The following is a 10,383-nucleotide window of genomic DNA, read 5'->3' as shown; positions in this document are numbered from 1 at the left end:
TTGAAAATCTACCTCTTTCTACTATGCCTAGAATAATCATAAAGGACAGACACAACTCTAGAGATGAGCATACATACCATAGTGTAGTTCACAAAACTACCAATATTTTCCCATTTGAAGTTGTATATGGACTTAATCCTCTTTCTCCTTTAGATTTATTACCCCTTCCTAATCCACATACCTTTGTGCATAAGGAAGGAGTTACAAAAGATGATTTTGTTAAGAAAATGCATGAGAGAATTCAAGAACAAATACAACAACAAATAGAGAAATATTATGAGAAGTTGCCAAAAACAATAGAAAAACAAAAGGAATGGCAACTTCCTAAAATTAATGTTTACACAACTGCTCAAACTAACACATTTGATTTGTTTGATGACTCACAGAGATGGACATTTGATCATGGAGGACGAGCCTAGTTTTCAAAATAGGAATAAGGTTGTTGTTCGAGATCGAACCTGTAGATCTGAGGACAAATCCTCTCAAGAAGGAGGGGATGATGGAAACCATCCAGCCACATACATCCACATAATGATGATGATGAAGAAGCGTTGGATTTGAGGAAAAATCCTTTTCAAGAGGGAGGGGATGATGGAAGAGGCCCAAGCCCATGATAGAAAAAGCCCAAGCCCAAGCCCAAATACAAGTTCAAGCTTCAACTCAAGCCCAACAAATAGAAAATATGGGCAAACTAAGCATCATTGGATGTCTTTCTTTTGTAATTACTTTTGAGTATTTTTAGTAGAATATAAAGGGAGGTGTAGATATAAATATAAGAGGTGCAAATGTATAAAGCTAAGTCACACCTTCCATGTGACACAAAAGAAGGTGTAGCTATAGATTTAGGAGGTGCCAAAAATAGAAACCAAGTCACACTTCCCTTGTGACTAGGAATTGGCTCCAAATTCAAATGCTTCTCATTTGAATTTCCCTCCACTTTCTTTTTAATTTCCAGCCCCCTAAACACTATAAATAAGAGGGCTTGGCTCATGTATTTGGAAGATTAATTGAATAGTAAAGTTATGCTGCCAACTTTGTGCCAAGCTTTGCTTCTACCTAGTTTCTAGGCTCTAATCTTCACATCCTTCACCTCTCATTGGGCTGGCCGAAGCTCCCAACTTCCATACACACCATGTACCTTCAAGATCACCATAGCTCTTAGGAGGATCCTGCTCATACACATCCATGGCTTCCGCACCATCTTTCACATGATTCTAAGAAGAACTTCATGAATTTGCCATCAGTAGAAGTACTAGTATTACTAGCGGTACTAGTATTACTAGTTTAACTAGCAGTACTAGTATTACTAGTATTACTAGTAGTACTTGTATTACTAGCTGTACTAGATTTACTAGTATTACTAGCAAGACTAGCATTACTGGTATTACTAGCAAGACTAGCATTACTGGTATTACTAGCAAGACTAGCATTACTGGTATTACTAGCAAGACTAGCATTACTGGTATTACTAGCATTACTAATATTACTAGCACTACTCGTATTACTTGCAGTACTAGTATTAGTTGCATTACTAGTATTACTAGCAGTACTAGTATTACTAGTAGTACAAGCATTACTAGTATTACTAGCAGTACTAGTATTACTTGCAGTACTAGTACTATTAGTATTACTAGCATTACTAGCACTACTCGTATTACTTGCAGTACATGTATTACTTGCATTACTAGCAGTACTAGTATTACTAGCAGTACTAGTATTACTAGCAGTATTAGTATTACTAGCAGTAATAGTATTACTAGCAGTACTAGTATTACTAGCATTACTAACAGTACTAGCATTACTAGTATTACTAGCAGTACTAGGATTACTAGCAGTATTAGGATTACTAGCAGTACTAGTATTACTAGCAGTACTAGTATTACTAGCAGTAATAGTATTACTAGCAGTACTAGTATTACTAGCAGTACTAGTATTTCTAGTAGTACTAGGATTACTAGTATTATTAGCAGTACTAGTATTACTAGCAGTACTAGTATTACTAGCAGTAGTAGTATTACTAGCAGTACTCATAGTACTAGTACTGCTAGTAATAGAAGAGAGAGGTAGGTTTCCAAGCCACACCCCAGTACCAGCAGGGAGAAACCCAACTCACGGAGTATCTCTGCATGAGGCGTGGGGACGCGGTAGCAGTACTAGTATTACTAGCAATTCTAGTATTACTAGAAGTACTAGTATTAGTAGCCGTACTAGTATTACTAGCAATACTAATACTACTATAACAACTAGAGGTACTAGTATTACTAGTAGTACTAGTATTATTAGCAGTACTACTAGTACTAGTATTACAAAAAGTACTAACAATACCTCCAGTACTACTATAACTACCAGTACTAGTATTACTAGCAGTACGAACAGTACTAGTATTACAAGCAGTACAAATACTACAAGCAGTACTAGCAATACTAGTATTACTGGCAGTAATGGCATTACTGACATTACTGGCAGTACTGGCATTACTGGCAGTACTGACATTATTGGCAGTACTGGCATTACTGACATTACTGAAAGTACTGCCATTACTAGAAGTACTAGCATTACTGGCAGTACTGGCATTACTGGCATTACTGGCATTAGTGGCATTACTGACAATACTGACATAACTACAATTATTACTAGCACTACTAGTACAACTAGTACTCCAAGCAGTACTACTAGTAGCATTACTAAAATTACTAGTATTACTAGCAGTACTAGTATTACTATCAGTACTAGCAATACTTGCGTTACTGGCAGTACTGGCACTACTGACGTTACTGGAAGTACTGACATTACTGGCATTACTGGCAGTACTACTAAAACAAGCAGTACTAGTATTACTAAGAGTACTAGTATTACTTGCACTACTAACAGAACTAGTACTCCCAGCAGTACTACTAATAGCATTACTAGCAGTACTAATATTACTATCAATACTTGTATTACTATCAGTATTAGTAGTGCTAGTATTACTAGCAGTACTAGTGTTAGTAACAATACTAGATTTAGTAGCAGTACTACTATAATTATTACTACTATTATTAGAAATAATAATATTACTAGTAATACTATAAGTACTATAAGTAAAAGTATTATTAGTAGTACTAACAGTACTAGTATTACTAGCAGTACTAGTAGTACTAGCAGTACTAGTAGTACTAGCAGTACTAGTAGTACTAGCACTACTAGTATTACTAGAAGTACTAGTATTACTAGCACTACTAGAAGTAGTAGTATTACAGGCAGTACTAGTAGTACTGACAGTCTTAGTACTATTGGCAGTACTAGTATTACTAGAAGTACTAGTATTACTCGCACTACTAGAAGTACTAGTATTACTGGCAGAACTAGTATTACAAACAGTATTAGTATTACTAGAAGTATTAGTATAACTAGCAGTACTAGCAGTACAAACAGTACTAGTATTACTAGCAGTACAAGAAGTACTAGTATTACTAGTTGTACAAGTAGTACTAGTATTACTAGCAGTACTAGTATTACTCATAATACTAGTATTCCTAGAACTAGTAGCATTACTAGAACTACTTGTATTACTGGCAGTACTAGTGCTAGTACTAGTATTATTAGCAATTCTAGTATTACTTGCAGTACTACCAGTACTAGTATTACAAGAAGTACTAGCATTACTTGCAGTACTAGTATTAGTAGTAGTACAAGCAGTACTAGTAGTACTAGCAGTACTGGTAGTACTAGTATTTCTAGCAGTACTTGTATTACTAGCAGTACTAGTGCTAGTACTAGTATTATTAGCAATTCTAGTATTACTTGCAGTACTACCAGTACTAGTATTACAAGAAGTACTAGCATTACTTGCAGTACTAGTATTAGTAGTAGTACAAGCAGTACTGGTAGTACTAGTATTACTAGCAGTACTAGTATTACTAACAGTAGTAGTATTAATATAAGTATTATTATTACTAGCAGTACTAGTATTACAAGAAGTACTACCAGTACTAGTATTACTAAGAATACTAGCAGTACTAGTATTACTAGCAGTACTAGTATTACTAACAGTACTAACAGTACTAACAGTACCAGTATTACTAGCAGTACTAGTATTATTGACAGTACTAGTATTACATGAAGTACTAGCAATACTGGCAGAACTAGCATTACTGGCAGTACTAGCATAACTGTCAGTACTAGCATTACTGGCAGTACTAGCATTACTGACAGTACTAGCAGTACTAGCATTACTTGCAATACTAGCATTACTGACAGTACTACTAGTGCTACTAGCAGTACTATTAGTACTAGCAATACTAGCAGCACTAGTATAATTATTACTAAAAGTACTACATATTATTAGTAGTAGTACTAACAGTATTTGTAGTACTAGTATTACTATAAGTACTAGAAGTGTTACTCGTGTTACTATTATTATAATTATTAATAGTATTAAAAGCAGTACTAGTTTTACTTCCAATACTAGTATTACTAGCAGTACTAGAAGTACAAATATTACTAGCAGTACTAGAATTACAAGTATTACTAACAGTTCTGGTATTTCTAGCAGTACTAGTAGTACTAGCACTACTAGTAGTACTAGCAGTACTAGTATTACTAGCAGTACTAGTATTACTAGAAGTACTAGTATTACTAGCAATACTAGAAGTACTAGTATTACTAGGAGTACTAGTATTACAAGCAGTACTAGTATTACAAGCAGTACTAGTATTACTAGCAGTACTAGTATTACTATTATAAGTAGAGTACTAGAAGTACTAGTATTACTAGTAGTACTAGTATTAATAGTATTACTAGTAGTACTAGTAATACTAGAAGTCTTAGTATTAGTATTAGTACTAAAAGTGCTAGTATTACTAGCAGTACTAATATTACTAGTATTAATAGCAGTATTAGTATTACTAACAGTATTAATATTACAAGTATTAGAAATACTAGTATTACTAGCAGTACTAGCACTATTAGAATTACTAGTATTTCTAGTAGTACTAGTAGTAGTAGTAGTACTAGTATTATCAGCAGTACTAGCAGTATTAGTATTAGTATTACTAGCAGTACTTGTATTACTAGTATTTTTAGCAGTACTAGTATTATTAGTATTTCTAGCTGTACTACTATTAATAGTGTTACTAGTATTACAAGAATTACTAGTATTACAAGAATTACTAGTATTTCTAACCGTACTAGAAGTACAAGTATTAGTAATAGTATTAGTATTACTAGCAGTACTAATATTACTAGGAGTACTAGTATGACTTGACTAGTATTACTAGAAGTACTAGTATTACTACCATTACATGTATTACTAGAACCAATACTATTACTCGTATTTCTAGCAATTCTAGTCTTAATAGTATTACTACCAGTACTAACAGTACTAGTATTACTATAAGTACTTGTATTACTAGTATTACTAGAAGTACTTGTATTACTAGAATTACTTGTATTACTAGTAGTACTAGTATTACTAGGGGTACTACTGTTATTAATATTACAAGTAAAACTAGTTTTACTAGAACCCCTAGTATTACTTGCATTACTAGCAGTACTAGTATTACTAGTAGTACTAGAATTACTAGTATTACTAGAATTACTAGTATTACAAGTATTACTTGTATTATTAGCAGTACTAGTATTACTAAGAGTACTTGTATTACTATAATTACAAGCAGTACGAGTATTACTAGCTGTACCGACTCTTCCTCGGGCATTGACCAAAGTCAACACTTGGTAGGACCCATTAGGGCGCAAAGAGGTGAGAAGGGGGCTCGACCAGGCCTCGGGCGTTGACTAGGCCCCGGGCATTGACCGACCTCGGGCGTTGACTGGGTTCGAACCAAGAAGTGCTTACAGTTGGGTGGTGCCACCCCCCGGTACCCACGGGTGAGAGTTACCGTGGAGGGGGCGGCAGGGTAGGAGGCGGCACGGTAGGGGCGTGGAGGTCTCGGGCCTCGGTACCCCGAAAGAGTAACAATAGAAGAGAAAGGTGGTTTCCAAGCCACACCCCCAGCACCAGCACGGAGAGACCTAACTCACGAAGTATCAGTGCATGAGGCGTGGGGACGCGACAGTACGTGAGGAGGGCAGAAATACTCCCAGGGCGAGTGACTAGAAGCTGGGGCGCATGAGTTGGCAACCATGTAGTCACCCCCTGCGCCAGATGCACTTCGAGAAGAGAGACTTACACGCTGGGATTTCCCTAAGTTGGGTTACAACTTCGTAAGGCCATCCACACAGAGTTACGCTAAAGTCAGAAGGAGACACGGGGCAGAAGCACTGACAAGGTATATAAGCTCTCGCTGTCAGTAGACTAAGGTACGTTTTGAGTCATTTTACGCTTTCACACTGTATGCATGAGTGACTTGAGAACGAGAGAGAATTCAGTTACAATTCAGTTACGCACCTTCTGAACACGGTGTCTGGAATGTTATGATACGGAGGTGCACGGTGTTTTCTGCTAGTACTGACTTGAGCGTCGGAGTGCAAACGGCCGCGAGGGCGCCCTTTTGTCTCTCTATTTCAGGTATTCACGACGGCAAAGAGTGAAGATTGGAACGAAGATGAAGGAGTCCTTGATACGCACCTTGAAGCTACGCACGAACGACAATCTGGTCAACCGGCAGGAACACTAACAGTACTAGTATTAGTAGTATTACTAACAATTCTAGTAATGCAAACAGTACTAGTATTACTACAAGTACAAGTATTACTAGTATTACTAGCAGTACCAGTATTACTATCAGTACTAGTATTACTAGAAGTACCGATATTACTAGCAATACCGGTATTACTAGCAGTACGAGTATTACTAGCAATACTCGAAGTACTTGTATTACTAGTAGTACTAGCAGTACTAGTATTACTCGTATTACTACCAGTACTAGTATTACTAGCAATACTCACAATAGTAGTATTACTAACAATACTATTATTACTAGCAGTTCTAGCAGTATCAGTAGTATTAGTATTATTAGTATTACAAGCATTACTAGCAGTATTAGTATTTTTAATATTACTAGTATTATTAGCAGTATTAGTATTAGTAGTATTACTAGTACAACTTGCAAATCTAGCAGTACTAACAATACTAGTATGACTAGAAGTACTAGTATTACTACCAGTATACTTACTACTAGTACTAGTACAAGTACTATTAGGAGTACAACTATTGCTAGTATTACTAGAAGTACTAGCAATACCAGTATTACTAGCAATACTAGCAGTACTCACATTACTAGCAGTACTAGCAGTATTCGCAGTACTAGTATTACTAGCAGTACTAGTATTAGTAGCAGTACTAGTATTAGTAGCAGCACTAGTATTACTAGCAGCACTAGTATTACTAGCAGCACTAGTATTACTAGTATTACTAGAAGTACTAGCAGTACTAGTGGTACTAGTATTACTAGAAGTACTAATATTACTAGTATTATTAGTATTACAAATATTACTAGTATTAATAGAACCACTCGTATTACTAGCAATACTAGTATTTATAGTATGACTAGCAGTACTATTACTACTACCAGTTCTAACAGTATTAACAGTACTAGTATTACTAGGAGTACTAGTATTACTAGGAGTACTAGTATTACTAGCAGTACTAGTATTATTAACATTAATAGAACCACTCGTATTATTAACAATACTAGTATTACTAGTATTTATAGTATGACTAGCAGTACTATTACTACTACCAGTTCTAGTAGTATTAACAGTACTAGTATTACTAGGAGTACTAGTATTACTAGCAGTACTAGTATTACTAACAGTACTAATACTACTAGTATTTCTAACAGTATTAATATTACTAGCAGTACTAACAGTACTAGTATTACTAGTAGTACTAGTATTAATAACAGTATTAGTATTACTAATAGTACTAGTACTACTAGTATTTGTAAGAGTATTACCTTAATTTTTTTATTATAGTTTAGGTAATATATAAAACTACATTTACAATCATTTTCATTCCAATTAAATTTTTTTCTTAATTCTATTGAACAAGATGCTTTGATGTCTCCAAATCCAAGAGGAAAGCTTGAAGAACTTGTTGTTGGGTGTGTGTGTTGTCTAGTTGTTTGAAACTTGTTAATTCACTCCTTAATATGATCCAAGTTCATTTGAATCTTTAACCTTTTGAAAAGATGTGTTTTCTAAAAAGCTGTCAAAATTTCAACAGGTTGTTTTTCGAAACAACAGGTTGTTTTACCTTAGTAGTTTTTGAAAAAGTTTGAAAGCTGTTTGACTTGGTTGACTTTGCTGTCAAACCAAATCAATCGATTGTTTCGACAAAACAATCGATTGTGTTCCTAAAAACCTTAACAGAATTATGTTAAGTGGTTTTAATATGTTTTAAATGATCCTAACTAACTTGGCTCCTTTATTAAATGCTTTTGGCCACTTGATGAGTCTATATAAAGGTGGTTTTATGCTCCTAATCTTGGAGTAAGAGAAAGAGTTTATCAAAACAGTTTTTCCAAGATTTGAAAGAGCTTTGGATCATTCTTAAGTGTGTGAAATAGGATTGGGTTGTAATTCTGAACTTTAAGCTTTGTAATACCCAAGTGTATTTTATTCTCTTCTTCATTGATTACTGTACTTCTGTAGTTGTGTTGCCAAGGAGTGTTGTGTGTTCTTGAGGTGTTCAAGATCAACATTCTTGGTGTGGTTTGCCAAAGGTAATGTGTTTCTTGAGGGGTTCAAGGTCACTACTTTGGTGTGTGATGTTTGTAATCTGGTTTTGATTGCATAGTGGATTACCCAGTGGTTTCTGGGGACTGGATGTAGCTTTTGGTGTAAGAGTGAACCAGTATAAATCTGTTTGTGTGATTCTCTCTTTCCCTGATCTCACATATATCTGTTTTAAGCTATTTTTATTAACTGCTGATAAAAACAACCGATTGTTTCGACAAAACAACCGATTGTTTTTCTGATATCATCTTAAAACAATTTTGGGTATTTGTTTCCTTGATTATTTTCTCTGTAATTCGGCATTGAATGTTATTATATCATCAAAGTTTGCGAAAATCTCTTATAAACAATTCACCCCTCCCTCTTGTTTAAGGTCATATATTCTAACAAATTTCAGGTCTTAAAATTATAATTTTAACCCTACAATCATTATTAATCATTTCCCATTTTTATCCCAAAATTTATAACATTAATTATATTTTTTAATAATCTTTTCAAACATTCTTACTCTTCCAATGTATCATTAAACCTATTTAAAAAACTTATTTTTATTTTTTAACATCCCTAAATTTATTTATCACCGTACACATAACAACAAAAATTATCAAATTAATTCCCTTTTTTATAATTTTTTATAATAACAATAATAATTTTAATTTTATTTAAAACCACCATAGTCAGTTTAACAAATTCTAATGTATGTTTCAACAAATTTTATAATTTCTATGTCATTTAAAAAAAAATATTATTATCAATCTTAAAAACAATAATAATAATATTGTAAAATTTGTATATTTTTCTCCTATCTTTCATTAACTTTTTTACAAAACCACTAGATTAATAACCAAATATTTACGCATCCACACTTTTACTTTCTCAATTATAATCAGCATATGTAGACAAAGACGAAATGATTTAATATTATACATTAAAATAGCTTTTGAATATGAAATCTTCATTAAAATAATAATGTCCATTTTGAATTTCAATATATTTATTACTATTTTGTTTTGTTCTTAAAAAAAGTTTTGGTTACTGAATGGATGAGAGTTATATATATTAGTTATGCATAATTGCAACTCTTAACCATATAAAACTTTAAACATACACACCTAATATCTAAATAGTGAAAGAAAAAAAAATAGAAATAAGAAAAAAACTGAATATGAATGACTTACACAATATGATCCATCACCATTAATTTTCATTTAGTATTTAAAAAAAAAATCATTTTCATTTTCATTTTCATGTGATTTCTTATACACACCTAATATCTAAATTGTGAAAGAAAAAAAAATAGAAATAAGAAAAAAACTGAATATGAATGATTTACACAATATGATCCATCACCATTAATTTTCATTTAGTATTTAAAAAAAATCATTTTCATTTTCATTTTCATTTTCATGTGATTTCTTTGTACGTATGTGTATTTTCATATACAACAGTTGATTCCATTGGCAATATCAAAGGATGAAACATTAATCATATTTGCAATATTATTTTTGAGGTATAATTAATATTTAATCCTTCATTTATCATTGTTTCTTAAAATTTTACCATCCAATTTCTTTTTCAGTATATTTATAAAAAAAAATTAATTTCCCTATTTTATCAGCATTCAACTGTCATCATTTCAAAAGGATTCCTGAGATGTCATAAAAAAGTTAGAAAAATCATGTTTTGGCAAAAATAGTAGATGAG

General features: G+C 33.2%; 2 protein-coding genes across 2 annotated transcripts; both read right to left on the bottom strand.

Moving 5' to 3' along the window:
- Positions 1-1,284: 1,284 nt before the first annotated feature.
- LOC137817048 (uncharacterized) lies at positions 1,285-2,031 on the bottom strand. The gene has a single exon (XM_068620267.1). It carries the CDS (start codon positions 2,029-2,031, stop codon positions 1,285-1,287), a length of 747 nt encoding a protein of 248 aa, XP_068476368.1.
- Positions 2,032-2,044: 13 nt separating this feature from the next.
- On the bottom strand, positions 2,045-9,871 carry LOC137817039 (uncharacterized). Its single transcript, XM_068620255.1, has 6 exons — positions 9,858-9,871; positions 7,522-7,831; positions 7,392-7,399; positions 6,619-7,282; positions 4,744-5,245; positions 2,045-4,335 (listed from the first exon to the last, which is right to left on the bottom strand). The coding sequence occupies exons 1-6, from the start codon at positions 9,869-9,871 to the stop codon at positions 2,045-2,047; spliced, it is 3,789 nt and encodes a 1,262-aa protein (XP_068476356.1).
- Between the last annotated feature and the right edge of the window lie 512 nt (positions 9,872-10,383).

The sequence above is a fragment of the Phaseolus vulgaris genome, chromosome 10 (assembly GCF_000499845.2).
Source record: "Phaseolus vulgaris cultivar G19833 chromosome 10, P. vulgaris v2.0, whole genome shotgun sequence".
Classification (NCBI taxonomy): domain Eukaryota; kingdom Viridiplantae; phylum Streptophyta; class Magnoliopsida; order Fabales; family Fabaceae; genus Phaseolus; species Phaseolus vulgaris.
The sequence above is the reverse complement of the archived record's forward strand: the minus strand, read 5'-3'. Positions and strand labels throughout refer to the sequence as shown.

Excerpts from the sequence above, each read along its gene's own strand:
- LOC137817048 (XM_068620267.1), bottom strand. The coding sequence starts at position 2,031 with ATGAGTACTGCTAGTAATACTACTACTGCTAGTAATACTAGTACTGCT.
- LOC137817039 (XM_068620255.1), bottom strand. Across the intron at positions 5,246-6,618 it reads ATACTACTAATACTAGTACT|TCAAGTCATACTAGTACTCC; the intron begins GTTAGTGTTCCT and ends TAGTAATACTAG. Across the intron at positions 4,336-4,743 it reads TAGTACTACTAGTAATACTA|TACTACTACTAATAATATGT; the intron begins GTACTTCTAGTA and ends AAATACTGTTAG.